At 44.4% G+C, this 22,169-nt stretch overlaps 1 protein-coding gene across 1 annotated transcript in view; it reads left to right on the top strand.

Annotated features, from left to right (window-relative positions):
* The window catches only part of MYBPC3 (myosin binding protein C3), a 278,233-nt gene that overhangs the window by 177,910 nt on the left and 78,154 nt on the right, over positions 1–22,169 (top strand). The window contains exon 22 of the mRNA XM_069623114.1: positions 4,686–4,763. Coding sequence (XP_069479215.1) covers positions 4,686–4,763 — 78 coding nt within the window. The remainder of the gene's footprint in view (positions 1–4,685; positions 4,764–22,169) is intronic.

The raw sequence follows: 22,169 nt of genomic DNA on the forward strand, positions 1-22,169 counted from the left end.
GGCACAGCAGTGGATTGGTTGCAGTGATTAAGTAGAACATAGTAAGCTATTACAAAAAAGATCAGGGTTGCGCAGCATGGGGTTAGACCCGAAGATCCAGAAGGGTCCTAGTATATTACTTTGTGAAAGATCCCTGCTGCACAGCAGGAGGTTGGACATGATGATCCAGAGGATCCGAGTGTAGCCCATTAGTAGTTTGTGGCAGATCATTATGGCACAGCAGTGGATTGGTTGCAGTGATTAAGTAGAACATAGTAAGCTATTACAAAAAAGATCAGGGTTGCGCAGCATGGGGTTAGACCCGAAGATCCAGAAGGGTCCTAGTATATTACTTTGTGAAAGATCCCTGCTGCACAGCAGGAGGTTGGACATGATGATCCAGAGGATCCGAGTATAGTTCATTAGTAGTTTATGGAAGATCATTGTGGCACAGCAGTGGATTGGTTGCAATGATTAAGGGGAACATAGTATGGTATTACAGGAAAGATCAGGGTCGCACAGCACGGAGATTAAACCCAAAGATCCAGAAGGGTCCTAGTATATTACTATATGAAAGATCCCTGCTGCACAGCAGGAGGTTGGACATGATGATCCAGAGGATCCTAGTATAGCACATTAGTAGTTTATGGAAGCTCATTATGGCACAGCAGTGGACTGATTTCAATGATTAAGGGAAACATAGTACACTATTACAGGAAAGATCAGGGTTGCACAGCACAGGGTTAGACCAAATGATCCAGAAGGGTCCTAGTATATTACTATACGAAAGATCCATGGTGCACAGCGAGGGGTTAGCCATGGGGACTAAGGGTGAGTCCTAGTATATTAATAGAGAAAAGGTCCCTGTAGCACAGCAGGGATGTAATCACGTTCATATAGGCATTTCCAATTCTGTGTGATACGAAGTGTAGGATAGGACTTGTCTGATATGTTTTGGTGAGAGGTGGTGTGTAGTAGGAGGCTGTGCAGGTTGTGTTGGCAAGTGGACTTTGATAGACTTTAGTATATTGTGCTGGTTGGAGGTTGTAATCTGTAATTTAGGAGGGAAGTCGGTGATAGGCGGTCGGTATGTTATGCTTGTCATCGGTGGCAGGAGGTGTGGAATTTCATGATGATGAGAGGTGTAATAGGAGGATGCCACTTGTGTTTGTGTGGGGATAGGAGGTTGTGGTATGTGGTCTAGATGTGAGTTTGGTGAAGGGATGTTTTGATATGTTGTGTTGGTGAGCGCAGAATGATATGGGGGTGGTATGATGCATTCCTTGGTGGTGGATGCTAGAATATTGTGATTGAGTGTGTTGTGTTTCTGAGAGTGGGTTATAGCATGGTGTTGTATGTTGGGCTGGTGGAAATGGAGAGATATGGGATTGTGGTACAGTATGTTGTGTAAAAGGTCATGTGGTGTTGATGGGGGTGACCATAGATTGTGTTATGTTTTGTTAGTTGGAGATGGACATATCCCACCGGTGTTGTTTTTAGGGTAGAAGTAAAGAGATGATAGAATGTTGTGATGTTGAGGAGCGACAGGCTATTGGATGTTCCATTGGTGCAAGGTGTGAAATGTGATATTTCGGCTTGCAAAGGCGATCGGAGGCTTTGATAAGATGTTGTGCTAGATTTTCATGCTATAAATTGTGTAATATGATTTTGTGGTATGGTGTGTTATTTGGAGGTGTGTTATGTGTGGCTATAGCATCTTCTGTCTTAATCGGAGGCAGGCAGGTGGTTGTGGGAGTTTCTGGTATGTTTTGTTGGTGGGGACTTGTGGCGTCTTGTGGCGATGGGAAGTCCATGGTAGAAGATTGTGATATGTTGTCAAGGTTATATGTATTTTGAATCTTAAATTGTGAGATGTTGTTTTTTCAACTATACAGCATAGACTGTGTAGTACATATTGGTCACTGATAAGCATTTGCACTGCTGTTAGATTACAATTTGCCAGTTCTGGCACAGGAGGCTGTTACATGCTTGGTGATTGATTGCTGAACCGTAAAGTTGTGTCTATATTCCAAGGAAGTGTGCCCGTTCTGTGTCTGTATGGCAAGCAGGTCTGTGTGCCCTATCTGCGTGGTCTGGGAATGGTCGGTCGCCTCTCGCAGGCTACGTTTGACGTCATCTGAAATCTGCTCATCACCTCCTGTCTAATAGCGCCTGCATTATGCACGATTTACATCACTGCCACCTGCTGCTACTCCCACCCACTATTCATTCACCTGACGCTTTAACTGGCGCTTGCTGTCTGCGGCTCAACTCATGGCGCTCAGAACCTGAATCCACATCCTGTAATTATTCTGCTCCTGTCAATTCTCTGTTCGGCTCTGGTTAGCTGAGGTTCTCTGTAACCAGCCAGGTGTGGTCATTTGTCGCCATCCGGCTTGTGTCACTGCCACTGTGTGATGTACCCAGCTGATTCCTTGCTTTTCCATTGGCTATTTTTAGTGCTGTCATAATCCTTCTCATCCAGCTGTTATCACACTGCCTCGTGTAGTTTTTACCAGTTTGCTTTTTGCCTGCTTGCCCACTTCTCCCTCCAGTTGTCATCACGCACCTCCATTCTGCTTGCATCTGCTTTCTTTCCTGCTGCCATCTTTTCTAGCAAGGTATTATGCGTGTTCAAACCGGCTGCCGTCATGCTATTCCTCCCAGCTGTTGCCAGGGTTTTTCACTCCTCCATCGCCTCAATCCTTTAAAACCCAATGGCTGACCTAGGAGTATTTGCTCATTCCGAATGATCTCTGGTCTGCCTTGTGCAGCAGAAGTTCATTAAACCTCCATTAACAACCAATAGTCTCGGGAGGATAGCTCAGGGGCAACATGCTCACCCTGGAAGCAAGACGACGCGGAGCAACATAGGTTCGATCCCCGGGCCCGTGCTTGGAAACCTCTGGGTATTAAGCGCGTTATTAATAACCAAATATTATTATTATTTAATCTGTCAGCATCCCTCCAATCACACGTCCTTCTATGCAACCACCCATCCGGTTCTGCCGAGTCAGAGGGACCAGACAGCGAGGAGATCCTTGATTACCAGAGCTCTGGGGCTTGTCTATGCCCTGGTCTTATTTGGCATACCAATGTCTTTCGACACCATTGACCAGGAAGTCCTTCTCAAAAGTATAGAAAGCTCAGTCAATTTCTGTGGCATGGGCTTGAAATGGTGATTATTCTTCCTGTTCGAGCTGCAAGCATGACATTCAACTTGCGATGTATGACTCCTTCATTGTCAACAGCTTCTTGACAGTCGCCTGCATGCAGGTGGATGGAAGGCAACTCCATCGAAAACTAGAGCAGTGTCATAGAGACGGCAGGGGTCTGGTGAGCAATCTAGTGTCAGGTGAAGGTCCCTACAGGAGTGGGTGACCTTCAACCGAAACTGCCTCAACATTTTGAAATCGGAAATCTTATTTGCTGGCCTTTGACCCTCCACCAGAGTGTCAGTCTTATTTTCGACAGGTGACGACTTATGGATTTTACCTCCTTTGACCATTCGAGAGATTGCTCGCAGCCTTAATGACTTCTGGAGGGTTGCCATTGGCCTAGCAGAAGTCATATCCACGCTTGACTACTATAAAAGAACCCATGTCTGGATCCCTCCAAAAACACCACTAAGCCGACAGCAATAGCAATACTTTATTACCCAGCTCATCATGGACCTGAAGCAGTTAGAGCAGGTCCTACAGCCCTAATGTCCCAGCAATGGCTCAAGTTCAAGATGCTTTGCCTAAGGCATGAACTGCATTACTGGCCATTACCAACCTACCTAACCCAAGTCCTCCTGCTCTACCAGCCAGCCAGTGCCAGCTTCCCAGCACCGGTTGGTCTCCTTAGAGCTGAGGGGGTAAAGATTTGGGGATAGATATTTACTCCATAAAGGCTAACCACTTTTGATGTCCATCGTGTTGACACCCAGAATTGAACAGGACCGCCTGTGTTTAACAAAGTCACTAAAAAAGCCAAATGTTTGGATGACTATGGTCCTTGCCACCTCAATAACAACATGGGTTCATTGCACTTGCGCAATCTCTTCCTGTGATCAGCACCCTTAACAATAACCTCCTCTGCTCTGAAGCAGCCTCACGGCATGTGGCACATTACTAAACCTCCAAATAAAAAATCCTATTATTACTGTTCTTTTAATCCTAATCCCTCTTCTTTCAATCCTGCTACTAGCACTTTTCTTACCGGCCTGTTAATATCCCACTTCCACCCATCCTACTAACATTACTTTTCTTACAATCCTGTTCACATCACTCTTCTTTCCATCCTGCTGCAATCACTCTTCTTACCATCCCGTTGGAACCACCATTCAATCCATCCTGCTGCTATCAATGTTCTTATCATCCTGTGGAGATTACTCTTGTTAAAATATTGACATCATCACTCTTTGTGCCCTCCTGCTTAAAGCAATCTTCTTTCCATCCTGCGGCCAAAACTCTTCTTTCCATCATGCCACCTCCACGCTACTTTCCATTCTGTTGATTCACTCCTCTTCCTATCCTGCTGCTATCACTCTCCTTACCATCCTGTTGAAAGAGCTCTCCTTTGCTTTCCATCGTGACATCATCACTCTTCTTCCCTCTCCCGCTGCCACTAAGCTTCTCCATTTCACCGTTGTCGCCTCTCTTGCCTCCTTGATAAGGAGTGTCCATGGCCTCTCCTCCTTCTCAGTGCTCTTTTGCTCATAGGTTGGTGAACGACAAGCCAATGCTGCAGACGCCGCTGATGCTGGCCCGGGAGGGAGTTGGAGCAGTGATGACAGCAATGTAAGTTCTCTATGGGATAGTGTGGGTAGTGCGTGATAAAAGTCACTCATCTGTTGGGCTGGGGATCTATATAACATGAAAATACATTTGGAGGATCTTTCGACTGCTATCTCCTCATGGAAAATGTTCACAAAGGTAGCTGGCAGCACTACCCCTGGAATATAAGTGCGGCAAGAAGGCCTATCTTGACCTTGATCAGTCCATGATGGCCGCAGAAGCTGCTTGGAGACATGCCTAGGTGCACATCAAGCAGAGTGAGTCTTAGTATGCGATGTATGTAACAGATCAAACCATGAGGACTGCACAGAAGCCTGACCTCTGAAGCAAGACGTAAAGGACACTGGGCACCCTTCATAACCAGCTTCTCCTAGAGCAGGGGTCCGCAACCTGCAGCTCCCCATATGTTTTGGATTATGACTCCTATAATCGATGACCAATGAATATGCTGGCTAGTGCTGATGGTAGTTGTAGTGCAAAACATCTGAAGAGCCAAAGGTTGCAGACCACCTGCCCTAGTGCACTGTCTCTGGGGGTCCTCATTAATGACTGACAGGGCTACCCCAGGCACTATTTCTCTAATTTCCAAGCAACCTGAATGAAACCCTATGAGGTTACACAGACATCGTACTCCTCCCGCACCTGCCGACAGTAAGCATACTACACTCACATGGCCTTCCAAGACCTTCCCCCACCCCTATTTAAGAAGACGTGCACGCTCAAGGCACATGCAGGCCCGCAGCACCAGATCAGGGTCTCACTAAACAATTCTCCGAGCAGCCCCTGTTATGTTCTGATGGATGGCAGATGCAGGGGTATGGTGCGGGTGTACGCACACTTCTAGTAAGAATACGCAGACACACCTAAGAATGCTGGTGGCAGCCCTAACTGCTGTCTGCATGCCCTGTGGGTCCTTTTCTTTCAGAAGAGTGATGGCGCACCTTGCTTTATCCCACTTAAAGATATACACCCATCATTTTTATTTATTTATTTTAATTTGTATAACGCGCCACACGCCCGTGGGCCACAGAGCGCACAAAAAACAGACAGGGGTGGTGGGGGGATCAGGCGGCTGGCAGCGCGGAGGTGAAGAGGAAAAAATAAGTTCAACCTGGGTTAAGATTGAACATGTAGGTTTTTATTTCTTTCTTAAAAACACCCCCAACCCAGAGGGTGCCACCTGACTTTAGCCTCATTTCCCACACCATCCCCTCCCCATATAACAACAAGTACTGGCATGTAGAACACATGTAAAAAAAGATGCCACCATAATATGCTGTAGGACAACACACAACAAATTTAAAGAAGCCCACGACAACACTCAGGCCCCTATTCTCATCAAGGTGTTAACTACCAAAAAGGACGTTAAAGGGTTAACAACCTTTTCGGTACTTAAGACCTATTCTGAATGTGGCGCATTCTTCCGAAGTAGGAAGGAATGCGCCACTTTCAGAATACATGTGGCGGTTGCTAGGATGGGTTGGAAACCAACCTAGCAACCGCCACATTTGTGAACTAGCTTTTTGGAAGCCTATTCTTGTAGCACTCCTCCAGTTTAATATGTGCGCTAAACTAGCGCACATATACGGTACCCTTCTGGTACCGTTAAACTGGAGGAGTGCCACAAGAAGCCTTGTTTGGTGTAAATGGAAGTGTCCATATACACCCGTGCTGTATATGGACGCTTTCATGTACACCAAAGCAAGCAGCTTCAACGTTATTGCAAAGTGTTCATATACAACACACGGGTGTATATGAACAATTTCCTATACACCAAAGTAAGCAGCTTTAACATCCTGCAGTGTTGAAGCTGCTCACTTTGGTGTATCGGCAGCATTTTCGTTAAATAACGATTCCCTCGTTATTTAACGAAAATGCTGCCGAGATTCTGCAATCCGCCTGTTTGCATTAGAAACAGGCAGATTTCAGCGAAAGCACTGTCGTGCTTTGCGAAGACACCCAGGCCCACATGAGAATAGCAGTAGTGCCTGGACGTCAAGAAATGGGGCAGTGAGTTGTGCTATTTAGCACGCTCACTGCGCCAAGATGAGAATCAGGCCCACAGACTGGCTGATACTGAAAAAGCAAAAACCACTAGTTCCACAAAGCCCACAAAGAGTGTTCATCCCATATGCAGCAAAGGAAAACCCTACAGCACCAGATTTCCCCAAACAGAAGTGAGTCCTGGACAAACGCACAATAGTCATCACCTACACCAGCCCCACCCCCACTCCTGAATAATATGGCATGGTTTAGAAGAGAAAAAGACAGCAGTTCCTCATCAAGAGCGACAACCCACTCCAAACAAAACGCAAAGAGAAACAGCAGAGCCTAGAAATGTCTAGCGCTAGTGAACATCCAATGCCACAACAAATAGCTTTGCTAAATCAGAAGAAGGAAGCAAGAGCTGACATAGCACACTCAGCACCCTAGTCCCCTCAAAAGAGTGCCTAGAAGATACACGCCCACAACATAATATGGTTCAAAGACCAACTACCGCAGCTAAAAGAAAACTCAAGGTGCCCACGGAGGAGCAGGAGAGGTAGCTCGCTCACTGAAACGAAGACTGCATACACCTGCTCTGATTGCTCGGACAACCACACAGCAGAGCAGCAATAAAACATACTAAGGGCCTCACGTGTTTAGCTCAAAGAAACCCACAGAATAAAACAACCTAGATTCCAACCATACAACATTCCACTTAACTGACTGTGGGGGCAGACACATTGAATATGTTTTGTAGCTATGTTTCCAAACCCAGCCTTCCCTTTTACAGTACTTTGTACCATCAGTTCAAATCAAGTGGCCCAGGACTGCAATTCCCAGTATGCAATAGTCTCTTCAAGGAAATTAACTGACCAGTTATTCATATGCTCATCTGCTGAAATCACTTCTGAAATTAAGCAATCTCCACTGGAGCATTCCAGCTAGTTTCAGACGGGCCGCTGTCCAGCCTGGGGTGGGGTGCACCCAGAAGAATCCCCCTAACCCATCCGGCAAAGCATTTCTCTGTCCAGAGACCGCTCAGAGGGATACACATCCCAGGAAACCTCCACTAAATGCATGGTTCCACACGTACCCACCTCACCCTCCAGGATTCTTTAACACAAGAGTCTACAACCTTTGGCTCTCCAGATTCACTGGACTACAATTCACATGATCCCTTACCATTGACTCTGATGTTTAGGGATGATGGAAGTTGTAGATCAAAACATCTGCAGAGCCAACGGTTGCAGATCCCTGGTTTTACATATTGAAACCGCTCTATCCCTCTATGGCAGGGGTGTTGCTAGGTCTGGAAAAGATCTGGGGCTACACTAATGTCAGGACTGTCGAGACTCGGGGCTAGCTAGGGTTTTGGTTGTAGCTCCTGAGCTTTTATCCGGGGCTACAACCAAAAGACCCGGTGCTACAGCCCCTTCAGCCACCTCCTAGCAAAGCCGGAGGTCTCCTCAGTAGCACGGTTCTCCATGTCCTCCCTTCAGTGGTTCACAGCCTTTTCCAGCCTAGACAGATCAAAGGGATGCACAGCCTGGTCAACCTCCACCAAATGCAAAGAACCAGAGGGATCTCCTCTCCCTCCAGAATTCTTAAGCATGTGCACACAACCACTCTGTCCTTCTAGGGAGTGTCTCCTCAGTGCCAAGAGTCTCCAATACTTCTCTAGAAAGGTTCATAACATTTCTCCAGCCAGGACAGGTCACAGGGATACACAGCCCGGTCACGGGCTAACACATGCAGAGTGCTGGTTGGACCCTCACTCCAATTAGGATTTGTTGACATGTGAATGCAACCATTCTGTCCCTCTATGGAGAGGGCACTCAGCAGAAGGAGTCTCAAATCCCTCCAGCCAGTGGTTAACAGCATTGCTCCAGCCAAGAGGTCAGAGGGGCGCACAGCCCGGCCAACCTTATTACAGTATTACAGGGATCTGCAAAATACACGTGGCCAATCTGTCCTTGGAGTCTGCATGGTCAGTAAGTAGCAAGAGTCTCCAGAGGTAGCACAGAGAGGCACACGGGTCACTCGGCTTCAATCTATGTGGAGGACCCCAGGGATCGATAACCATGTGGGCACTCATCAGCCTTGTCAGAGAATCAGAGCCAGGACGGCACCTCTCGCTCCCAAATCGTGAATCAAAAGAGCGAACAACATTTCAACACTTCTGCCAATCAGAATGGATTACTGTGGCCTACATGTCCTTTACTGCCTATGGCAAACACACTATTCACTGCAATCCTCCCAGGTCAAATGTATAGAAGGCTGGGCTGACATGCAATACAAAAACTAGGCTACCGCATTAGAAGAGGTAAAACGCTGGTGATCGATCTTCCCACTAGGCCCCTAGTAGTAAACAATCAATCCTACCCTCCACTACCATATTTCTGCGGTAGCAGCACTCGCCACCGCCGCAATGGAAAGGGAAAGGGAGCCCCGCTTACCTTTCCATGACGGGCATCTTGGGAAAGTATTTTCCTTCGTTCAACGGGGCACGCGTGGCTTCCAGTTGAACGAAGGAAAATATAATTTATTTTAGAACCCGCGTTACCGCTTTGGTAACCTGGCCTACTAATAGCCTTTATCCCTCATTCGAAGGGCTGGAATGGGGGGGTAATGGCCGGGTGCCCTCGTTACTCACCCTCGCTTCACTCAGGCCGATAACTTGGGCTGCCGGGCCATTAGCCCCCGCACCCCATTCCAGCCATTCAAACAGGGGATTATTGCCATATTATTGCGCTTTCCCACTGGATAGTCTACAATGGAACTGTCAACATTCCAATGTCCTTATTAAGCTTTATAGAACTGTTCCGAGGACTGTTCCGAGGACCATAGTAGTTTTTAAAAGCTGTAAAGATCAAGTTAAAGGCCTGAGCACTGAATCTTTAATGCAGCCTATAAGCCCATAATGACTGGTACGTGCGAGACCGGGGCTGTGAAGCTAATATAAGACTCAAAGGGCATAATGGTGGATGCAAGTAATGCTACAATATGACTATATAACACGCATATTAGCATTCTCTACTCCTTGGGGTAATACCTTTAACAAGTGTGTGCTCTGGCCTATTGATAGTATGTAAATCCGCATGGGTGGTAATGGGGAGTTGGCTACACATACACGCCCTCTGTGTTGCCAGAAATCTACATGGCAGTTGTGGGGAACTGGCTGCGGGCATGCTCAGCTCCTTGTCACTGGTAATGTCAGTTGCAAATTGTCGTGCTGACCAATCTGAAGACAGAATGCCACATTTCAGGGTTATAATGGGAAATGACCGCCTGAACCCATCCTGCCGGGATATCTGGGTCGATCCCTTCCTGAAAACTTTGCCACTGTCCACTAAATTCATTTTTTTGGTAACGGTTCTGATTCATCAATCAGTTTGTCCAGGCATGATTCCCATTGAGATGAATCAGATAACCCTGTGGTTAATTTCTTGGGAATGGTGTCGCTTTCCCACACACTTTGTTCTCTGTTCTCATTTCATGGTCTATGTTTTAGTATAACCTGCTTTCCAGGTACTGTGCCAACAGAGGAAACAGGAGCCATCCTGAGGATCAGAGATGACATTTTTCTTCATGGTTGAATGTTTTTTGGCACTTGAACAGGGGGGAAGCCCAGTTGGTTCTGTTGACCTCTGTGTTATCTTGCCCTTGATGTCTGCATGGTCAAGAAGGGCTGTCATTTCATGATCATCTGTGCCTCTAGTTGGAGGGGAGGGAGTCGTGGATTCAAGCTCGTCCAAGACCTTCTCAGATTTGGATCTGGCCTCCCCCTAAAATCCATCTCATCCATTTAGTAATAGCCATTATCCCTGCGGAATCTATACCCCCTCACCACGGGCAGGGATGTAGATGCTTGTATCTCCTAGAAGAAGCAGGCAGGGCCTCATGGTGTGCGCTGATTCGGATGAGTTTCACAGTCTTTCTTCAAATTGCCGATGAAATCTTGCTCTCGACAAACTCGGACAATAAAGAGTCCCCAAATCCTTCTAAAAGTATGCTCCGCTTGTCCTTCTGATGGTACTTCCTCCTCATGCTTATAGGCGTGTATCTCGGAAGCATCGCTGTCTGACATTTCCCAAACTTAGAGCTCTTGCGCACACTTGGCGACAATGCCTCGCCGAGGTTTCTAATGCCAAAGTGGCAGGCTGAATGTTGGTTTATTAATAATGATTGCCTCTGATCATAATTGGTTGAAAGCATTACACATCTTGGGGTTCATCTGACACACCTGCTGCTCCGAGCTCTGCCTTCACAGGCGTTTGTGGTATGGCCTCCACAGGCTTCCACAGGGTACTGGGATCCTTGTTTCCCGGAGCATATGCTCCCGTGGCCTGCATAAACTCAGTACCGCTGCACCCTCATGCATATCAAGAGTCCGTACAGAGAAGACTAGAGGACTTGAGATGCCACAGAACAACCACTTCTCTATCCAGCCAGGGACTTTGATAACCGTAGAGAAGGGGGTCAATTGACAACCAAAAAGGGAGGGGTGATGTGGAGGCAGAAAGGAAGCGAGGAGGGCAGATACCAGAGTGGGGAAGAGCACACTGGCACATGTTACCCCGCCTAGTAAGCCGAGGTGCCACAGCACAAGGGCAGCGCAATAAACATTCCACAAGTTAGCCCAACCACCTACTTGAACAATTCCATCAGCTAACAGTATTACTAGAAAATATAGAGTGAGAACGTTGTACTTACCTTTGTTAAGAGCAGCCTAAAAAGAGGATGTCATTGGTTGGTACTGATATAGACTCGAGAGAGCATTGGAAAAAGTGGAAGAACTGTGTTGGTGCAGACTGATTATTTAGTTCGCATACATTTGGTGAGAAATTCGTTTTTTTAATCATTTATATTTTCTTCTCTTCGAAATGTGTACAGTAGTGATGTGTCATCCAGTATATTGTATTCCCTTTTTACCCACTGCCAGCACCTCCCTCCCTGGTGCACATGTGGGCGATGCTGCATGACCTTCTGGGGAAGATGATAGTGGGAGAAACGCTGGGCTTGGTGTTGTCTTGTTAATCACATGTTTGTAACATGACAAATTAAGCACAAACCACAATGCTGAATAAAGAGAAAGATTACTCCAGAGACTTGAAAATTGTTCGCTTGCTGAAAAAACAACAATAGTAGTGATGAGTCAGGATCCACACCCAAACTGCAAAGGACGCTGAGGTGAGACTGATGCTGATCAACCCCAGCTGTGCAATGAGACAAGAAAAGAAATAAATAGGCCACCCACGATTTATCATGCAAAGTGCCACAGCACCAATACCATTACATCCCCATATGGGCAAGCCAGCCATACGATGGCATCCATGGCTCAAAATGTTCATGACATATGTGGAAGCGATGACTCGTTTAACATTTGCACTGACAAGGAAAAAGGCTATGTTGGTGAACAGCCTGGCTTTAGGAGGTCACAGAGTATGTATGTGTCAACCTTCTAGGTAAACATCTCTGGAACAGGTGCAGATTGGTTTGCTGAAGTGGCCCCGAAGATGAACGATCAAACGGTTGGAAATGACAATGTGAAAATTCACAGATTGAAATTCTGTATTAGAAAGCAGACAGGAAAGGAATCAATCAAGGGTGTTGTCACGGGTCTAAGAGAGGAGACCTTTTTGTACAACCTTAGTATACCTAACGGTAAGATGGTAAAAGATATGTTGATCTTGATTTGAAGTTTCAAGAGAAAATGCTATTGGCAAAAGACCTCACGTTGGAAGAAGCCTCGGCGATTTAACAAGGGGCTGAGGGGATGTCTCCAAAGAAGGTATAAGAAAGCTGCAAGTCACAAAAGCGAAGACCATGGCACGCATGGGTAAAGAGCATTATCACGATGCGATGACCAACTCGAAACATGAACGTGAACGACCGAGCCAAGGTGGCAACGGACCAAAGGATTACTGATGTGGGATCCACACCCACATGAAGAATATTCTTTTCCAGTCCGTCCGCGAGAAAACATGCCCACACTGCGAGAAAAAAAGCACAATTTCTCAAATGGTGCAAAACAGTAGCGGTTGTGGGGTCTTCCTCGGGCAGTGAAAGCTGCAATCACATGGATGGTGGCGTGGCACTTGAAGTAGATCAAGCGGAGGGGCAAAGGCATCGACGTTGCTCTCCAGAGTAAAAGTAAAGGATCCGTTGTAGCAGATTCTGGATCATATCTCAACATAGTACCAATACCATTGGCCACCCCCAGTGAGTGATACAGTCAGGACGTGGGTAGATTGAGAAAGTCAAATGTGAAGCCTCGGCTGCATGTCATTGGGAAGACTAGTCTACTGGGATAAACCAAGTGCTAAATAGACTTCAATGGACGCGCAACCTGGAGAAGGGCATATGCAGCTGAAAACGACATTCCCGTCGTTGATTGGCACAAGCAAAAGGCACCCAAAAATGAAACTTGACCCTGGTATCACAGATCTGGCGTAGCCAGCGTCCACTGTAAAATGGCTTCCATCATAATGAGGAATACGAGCGTGTCCATCAATGATGCACGATGTGCCCATGTAGACGTCAATTTCCTCAAGTCGAAATTCGATGGAGGACCAATAAAACACAAGATTATACACATTGCCATTACTGCTAAGTAAGGTTTACAAGGCTTAGTTGACCAGATGGAGTCGGGTGGCCCCATTGAACCAGTGGAAGCCACTGAGTAGCTGGGTCCCAAGGTATTGATTAAAAAGATGGACACAGACAAATAAAATGTATGCATAGATCTTCACAGCCTTAATTAGACTATTGTCACTGACAGTTTACCCATTACCCAACATTTCAGAACACATTTTTTTACCAGAAAAGCAAATCACTTCACAAAGTTGAGAATGCGTACCCCCAAGTGATATTGTTTATTTGACATTGATACTTACGCTGTTGAGGGTATTCCAGTTCAACAGAACGTGGTACAGCCTCTCATCAGTAGCTTAAGTATTTCAATGGATGATGCATCATTTTCTGCCATATGTGGAAAATGTTGTTTGTCTTCAAGATGATGCGTTGGCATACCATGAACATAAATTCAAAAAGAAATGCAGGCACGTTTCTGGGCACTGGCATATTTTTGATCTTACTTATGGGGCAGGGAATTCAAGCTTTGCACTGAATCAGAAACCCCTGGCACATACCCTGCGTCCTGAACGGATGAAAAGAGGGGTGCCAAGGGTGGCCCGATTACCGGTAAAGCTAAGAGTTCACGCTCAAAGTTGAACCGGGTTGGGTTGGAGCAATTAGCCAGGTTAAGTGCAGAGGAACACTCACTCTTTGATGAGTGCATTGTGGCCACAACGTATAACTTGGATAAAAACACTTATGGCACTGTGATAAAGAAACAAAGAAACCTGCCTTGTGCGTTCAGCACAAGAGACCACGCCGCAAGGCTGTGCAACCACATACTCAATGAATAGCCCACAAAAAGAAGCCTACCCATGTGTAGGCTGACATTATGGGAGATTGCAAATAAATTTAGCAGTTTTTGTACCCCCCCTTTCCACAGGATTATGGAACAATGCGTTAGGCAAAGCTCATCAGGGCACCCTGGGATGAACTAGGACCAATAGAAGGCTATGATCTATGTATTGGCGGCCTGCTCTTGGCTCAGAGGTGACCACTACTCAGCATGCCTACCTAGCGATAAGAAGCTAGCCCCAAGATGCTCACTATTTATTTGTTTCTATTTGTTTTATTGTGTATATAGTTCACATAAACGTTTACACATACATATCAAACATTTTACATACATCAGACATGAACATATATTTTTTTGAAACCATTAAATGGTACCAAAAAAAGTATCAATACAAAATGATCAATCCTTATTACACAGTTAATAAAAATATGATCATTAAAATCATTTAACTTCTTCAAAGGTACACAATTGTCCTGCTACAACTTTCCAAACCTGTACTACATCTATCAACAGACCCCTGCTGTAGCCAGAGACACATGTCAGCCAAAATAAGTCACTCATGATATCCTCTAGTTGTTCAACATGTGGCTCAAATATGGTACATATATAGAATTCATTGCGGCACATGAGGTTATTACATGATGAAAGGATTCTATTTGCTGGTCATCTTTTTTTCTTGGTATTCCTAACCATGCACCTTTGAAATCGAGAATCTCCAGTCTGTTAAATCTCAGTGCCATAAGAATTCTTCTCAATATGGGTGAAGAAAGCAATTTTATATAATGCTGTGGTTTTTTAAACATAAAGTGCATGAGAGATTTCATCAAGGCCACTTTATCATGGCTATTCGTCCAGTCCCATTTCTCAGCACTCATCTTAAGCGAGTTCAGTAATGCACCTTCTCCATAATCCCAATGTGGTTTCCACCCTATTGCCATGAAAATGTCCTCATTTTTCATTTTGTAAAGCTGTAATGAAGCGCACTTATTATCATATAAGGCAAACTTAACAATGCCCAATGGTGTATTGTCATTAGCCAACTGGATCTTGATATATAGTTTTCCTCTATTGATGTTTACTATAGTAGATAACAAAATGAGCCCTAACTCAAGGCGTATAACCGCTACTGGAGTGTAATTAGTGAGGCCCAGAATATTCCTCCATATTAGACCCTCTATACAGTCCACCCAATCCGTTATGTCATCATTGGATGTTTCTAGGGGATATAGAAATGTGGCAGAAAGTGCTTGCTTTATATTTACCACTCCGATAATGCTATATCCTGTACTTTTCGTAGAAAAGTGTGTACTGGAGGACATAGGCGATAGGGCTTTGACTCTTTCATTTCTTAGTAACAGTTCATTGTTATTCTCTGTTGTCAATTCATAACCCAAGTATCTATAATTGGGCACCCTCTCCACTATACCCAGACTGCTGTTAATAAAGTACCTCCCAGCATGTCTCCTACCAACTGCCATAAACAGTGTTTTCTTTAAATGTACCTTCAAACCATTTAGTTCAGCATATTTGATGGCAGCTTGGATACTCTTCCTGATTCCTATAAAGGTGTTGTCGAAAATGATCAAATGGTCAGCGTATCCAAGCCATCTTATTTTCTTTCCACCTAATTTGGTAAAGGCATTCTGTTTTTCTACAAATGCTTCACCAAAGTCAGAGATGTACAAATTAAACAAAAGGGGATCCAGGACAAAACCCTGTCTGACTCCCCTCTTAATAGGTATCTGTTCTGACAATTCTCTGAAATTATTCAATCTTTTTCTCGCTGCGTTATCATCATATAGCAGTTGGCAGGCATGTAATAAATGTGAGGGCAGTCCCAATTTTGCCAATTTGACCCACAATTTTGATCTGTCTGCTGTGTCAAATTCAAACCTAAAGCCTACGAACAAAAGATAGAGGTAGCAACATGTTCCCTTTGGATTGCTCCAGAAGGCTGTTTACCACAAGATTATCCATATTAGTAGGAAATCCCCTTCTGGAGCCAGTCTGCAAGCTACAAAGAATATCCTTGTTTTCTACCCAATTATTAATTTCTTTTAACAACAAAGAACAGAACATTTTGCTGCAAACATCCGTAAGGGCTAAAAGGCGATAATATGCAGTATTGTCTCACTGCCAATTTTTATGAACTGGGATAAAATGTGATATCCACCATGAATCAGGGACCTTTCCACTGCTGGTTATTTTCTCAAACAACGTCTTCAGGATGTCTGCCCGCAATACCGAATTGGCTTTCAGTATTACACTACAGAAACCGTCAGGTCCTGGCGCTCTCGATGACTTAAGGCCTTTAATTATTTCAACCAGATCTTCTAATTCAAATTCAATTTCTATGGTTGATTTTTATTCCACGACATAATCTCTACCTGAGAACTTCTCCACTAAATAGTCTTTCTATGATGGTTCATTAATACAACAAATCACCTCCTTGTTCCCTTTATTAGCGGATGCCTTAAACGTGGCCCATAGTATTTGCTATTGCCAGATGCCAGCACCTTAACCATACTTTGCCAAGCTGCATTGCAGGAGGACACCCTGTACCTTTTTAGCCAACTATAATCCCTTTTTTTCACCTTACGTTTCCATAGCTGTTTGTCAGCCTCGGAATAAACAGATCTAATAATACTGCGTAGCTCTTGACACATCCTTTTTTCCCCTGCATATATCAATGTATCCTGGGTCCTTCAAGCATTTTTTCCCTCCTTGAAAAATGGACAATTTCCCATTGGCATAAAACTATATATATGAGATGATATCTAAGATACAATATCATTATCACTGATCACATGAAGATACTCATCTTGGACTTCATTAGCCCACTTCTTTACTTTTTCAAGGTTTTTATCCGTCCAGCCGAGCCTATTACCACCAGCCTTCACACTTACAGAATGAAGCTTATTAAAATGACTATACATTGTAATAGGGAGTTGGCATCTAAATGGCAATCTAGTATGGTCACTAAAATTTACAAATTCAATTTGCAGCTCGATAACCAGCTGAAATAACCTTTCACATACTTGGCTAAAATCTAAAGTAGATGTTCTATTACCACTACACCACGTGGGAGCAGTGGGAATGTCCCCTTTCACAGAGCCATTAAGCATTAACAGGTCTAATTCTTCCAAAAAAATGAATCTACGTTAGAGCTTTCTTTTTATAAGCACATCTACGATAGAAATCAGTAGCACTCATAGTCAATGCACTTTTAAATTTTGATATAAGGCAATTGGCATTAAGATCCCCACAAATTATGACATGTATATCCTGACTAGCTGCTAGCTGTGATCCCAGCAATTGAAACAATTTAAGTTGGATATCCATAGTGGCAGAGCCCCAGGAGGATCATAAATATTTATCACAAGCAACTTGTGATTAGGATCAATTTGCACTATCACAGCTAACACTTTCATATCATTATCTACTTCTAAGCACTCTTTTGCTTTCAAGTTATTTGCTACTAAAATAGCTAAGCCACCACAAGGGCGACCTTTTTGCCCTTATTAGCAGGGTGCAAGTATGCTGTGTACCCATCAAACACTGCATCCCCCAACAGCCATGTCTCCTGAAGTAATAAATATCTGCCTGAAAAAGATCTTAACACAAGCCATTTGGACTAAATAGATGAACATGCCCCCTGGAATTTCAAGATTTAATCTCTATACAGGATCAGGTTTTCGCCGTAACAGGTGGTAGAAATTAACAAAACCATTCCCAGTGGGATTTCATAACAGGGTCACGGCCCCCTAAAGATGTTTTTGTTTCCACAACTTACTGAGATGTAACATCCTTCAACATTTGCCCCTTCTCATTATTTTTTGATCTTTAGTGAAACCGATCTTGTTCATCACACAATCTAATGTGTATCCCCATTAGAAAAGGGATTCAGAATTTAACCTAATTAAGCTGACTACTTCAGAAGAGGAACAGTGTACACTAGTTACATAATACGGGCACAGGGCCAGCTGCTCAGCAAAACCAAAGTCACTACTTTCTATCACCCTCAGAGGAAGGAGATTACTAAAGATTTTAAGTAAACTGCCTCTATCGGCTGCTTAGAGAATGGTAAATTCCGTAGATGGAAGAGCAATCACAGGCTGAGGAGGAGAACATTCTAAAGCCCCCAACACTTTTGGTTGATTATTAACTTCATTAGGGAGAGTCATTGTTCATTATTTGTATTAATTCAGATAAAAGTGAAGTATTCTTTTGTATATGGCAAGCAATTTTATGTGTTAACTTTAACAGGATTCTAAGCGCAACACTTGTTGCTAAGATATGTGTGCCCTGTTTCTTGGATCTTTCACTATCAGTGCTGTCAATTATCGCTTGACTACTAGCAGCTTCAGTAAAATCAAGAAGATCACTTGTTATTTTGGGGTTTTCGTCCATAATCCCGGTAAATCTTGGTGAGCAAGAAAGTCTCACAGTGGGTATAGCTAATTGCTGACTAATTTCGATAACAGTTTTTTCACTATTGTTGGTGGCAGTATCAATAATGTCTAAACCAGCGTCCAACTGCATAACTTCACCATGTAGAGAATAGCACAAATTCAATAATGAATTATTATTATCGAATTCTACAATAGTGCAGGCTAAAGCGCTATTCAGACTTTTACATACATTAGGCACCGGATGAACATCAATAGTCACAATCTGCCCTCTAAAAAAGGGTGTTTTTTAAAATCAATTTTCACCAATTCAGGTTTTGGGACAGTTTCAAGACTTGTAGTAGTTATTGGGCCTCATTACACGGTAGGCGGAGTCCATGCCGGTAAAATACCGGCACCGCCTTGGTGGAAAGGGGAATTACCGCCCTATTCCAAGGTTGGCGGGGCGGTAATTCCCCCTTCTCCCATTGCCCTTCCCCATTCCCATTTTTACCCCATAGGGCTCTATGGGAATGGGGAAGGCGCTAATTACGGTGACGCAAATTGCGGTACCGTAATTAGCACCCTGGTCCCTTTTCGGGTTGGTTTTTAACACCTGCTAAACAGCAGGCGTTAAAGTACCTACCCGCAAAGGGACCTCGTAGTAAGGCGGTAAGGGTTTACCGGTACCGGTGCCCTTACCGGTACCGGTAAACCCTTACCGCCATCCGTGTAATGAGGCCCATTGTCTCTGAGAGGGCTATGGTTTTATACATTGGTGCCAAGGTCCTCTGTTTGCCGCTGAGTAAGCTAATTTTTATTTTTAATTTTTTACTTTTTATTTTTTATTTAATTGTATGACAATTTTTACAAAAAAGAAGCAATATGGACTCAAGTACAAGTCCAATTGAGTTCCAGTTCCTTATCTTGTCTTAAATCTGGACTCCAAAGAGGCTACAGCAAGTTGAGAAATTGGCAGTCCTTTGATCAATGGCCTTCCCTTCACAAATTCCTTCTGTTATAAGTTCAGGGCCTTCAGGAACAAGGTCACTCCTATGAAACAACGCTTGTTGTTCCCACTAGTCAACATTGCCCATAGGTTTTACGAATCTAGGGTAGAGTAGTTCTTCAGCAGATCTGCGAGGAAACGGTGTCTTTCCATCGCCAGGCCTGAACATTCGAGTACCAGGTGCTTTGTGGTTTCAATTTTATTCTGGAGTTTACAAAACCTACTGTTCGATTGAACTTGGTTGCGGATCGCCAGGATTTCGTTGGTTTTCAGTTGGTTTAGTCTAAACCTTAGAAATGTTCGGCTTAGCCCCTTATATGGAAATTTGCACCATGTCTAGCTTCATTTGGGTACTTGGCAGGCTGGCCGTCAGAGAATAATTGTTGGCAACTTCTTAAGTGTGAATCCAATCTGCTTCGAACAATTTCTTTGATGCTTTGTTAGGGTTTTGGATCAGTGTTTCCACAGAAACGTCTAGTTCTTTTAAGATGGGTAGATTAAGTTGTTCCCATTTAGAAAGCATCCAGTTGTCACCGCCTTGGATTTCCTTACGGATGAGGTCCAGGATTTTAGCTTCCGGGGCGTTAATGACTTTGCGGTACAGCATAAGAGTTGCTCTCATTTTTATTGCTAAGAGAGATGATAGACAAAGTTCTCTTCTTAATAATGCTATAGGTGTTGAGTTCGCCAAGCCCAAAACACCCCACCAAAAGTAGCTTTCATATTTCTCCCAGATAGAATTCGGAGCCAGTGGCATTGCGTCCATGCCATAAATCAAGGCCACGACCACCTTAGCCTTGAAAAATCTCAGAGTTGGAATGATCGAAAATCAGCCGTGTTTCCTGCCCACAGTCTTAGCTTGCGCTGTAAGGTTCTTCAGTTTCGACCACAACATTTCTTAACTCCTAGATATTTAAATGCTAGGACTATTTCCAGATTCTGACCTTCGCAATGTCAAGCAAATTTTTGTTTCCTCTTTGCAGACTCTCCTAGGATGAGTACTTTGGTTTTGTCGTTGTTTAGCCTTAAGTTGTTCTTTGCCATGTATGACACCAGGTTATCAAGTTGGCGTTGCAGGCCGATGGGGGTCAAGTCCATCAAAATGATGTCGTCGGCGTACAATAATCGCTCGATCTTGGAGCCTCCTAATGATGGTGGAAAATGCCTGACCATTTCAGTTGACTCCCCGTAATCAGCAATGTAAGAGTTGTATAGTGAGGGTGCCAGGGGCAACCCTGCTTCACTCCTCTTGATGTCTGGATTTCATCAGACAGGTGGCCATCTGCACTAAGGCGTACTCGTATGGAGGTTCCTTGGTGTAGAGCTTTATGGGTTCCAGAACAGAATCCGGGCAGTCTTTGGCTTCCAGTTTTGCCCAAAGACGCTGTCTATTGACCTGGACAAAGGCTTAGACCAGGTCAATGAAGGCCACATAGATGGGGAGACGGTCTTGTAGAACTTTAGCCTTCAGAGAACTCAGGAGCAAGATGTTGGTGGTAGTTCCTGAGTTTCTGACAAAACCATTCTGGAAGGGGTCTGCGAGTTGAGTAGAGCGGATCCAGGTTTGAAATGCATCTAGTGCTAGGGACGCAAATACCTTCCCCATCACGTCCAGGAGGGCGATCGGCCTGTAATGGTTAGGGTCATCAGTTGCACCTCTCTTAAATATTGGCACAGTAGTTGCTTTTTTCCAGGATGATGAAATGTCCTTGGTAAGATTACAGTTGGAAAAAATCTTACTCATGATGTTGGCCCACAGCTCCGGATGTTTTTTGAGTTCCAAATTGCTAATGCCATCTGGCCCGGGTGCCCTTGAGTTGTTCAGTTTCTTGAGTTTATTAAAAATTGACTCTTTATCGGCTGGAATGTTCCCGGATGTTTTATCTTTGTATTTCGCTCTGGTAGCCGGTAGGTTGCTCATCGCAGTCGAGATTGGTGCGAATAGCTCAGAGAAATGGGCTATCCAACTGGCCTCACCCACGTTGTTCTGGATGTTATCATTAGTCTTGTTTGATGTCTCCTTGATCAGGTTCCAAAATTCCTTTGGCTTATTTCTGCAAATGGCGGACAGCATTTGCATTTGCGGACAGCATTTGCTCAGAATCGATATAATTTGTGGCGATAATGTCTAAGCCAACTATTGTAGTTTTGGACGGCCCTTTCCCATCTTGCTAGATTTTGAGAAAATGGTAGCTTTTGATAGGTTTTCTTGAGTCTTCTATGCATTAGTCTTTTTTCTACGAGGTCTCTATTGTATGAGTGTTGGTGACCTGTCTGCGGTTTAGTTAATTTTGCAGTAGTCATCAAGAAACTGGTTAGTAGAGGGGTATAATCTAAATCGTCCCCAATCCTTTTTATAGCGGTCGCGTCGTCGTACTGAAGTCGAGTGTATTGGGCATCTATTTCACGGAGGCCTTTTTCTGAGATCTTGACTCGTTTTTCTCCCTCTGACGACTCAAGTGGTAAAGAACTCGTAGGGGGTTGGATCCTAGATGCCAAGCCTTCTGTAATAAGGAGATTGTGATCGCTGAAGGTTGTTGATGCGATCCTGAAGGCGTGTATCTCAGGAAGGAGATCTTTTGAGACGAAAACAT

Source organism: Ambystoma mexicanum, chromosome 11 (assembly GCF_040938575.1).
Source record: "Ambystoma mexicanum isolate Mex_15411 chromosome 11, UKY_AmexF1_1, whole genome shotgun sequence".
NCBI lineage: Eukaryota > Metazoa > Chordata > Amphibia > Caudata > Ambystomatidae > Ambystoma > Ambystoma mexicanum.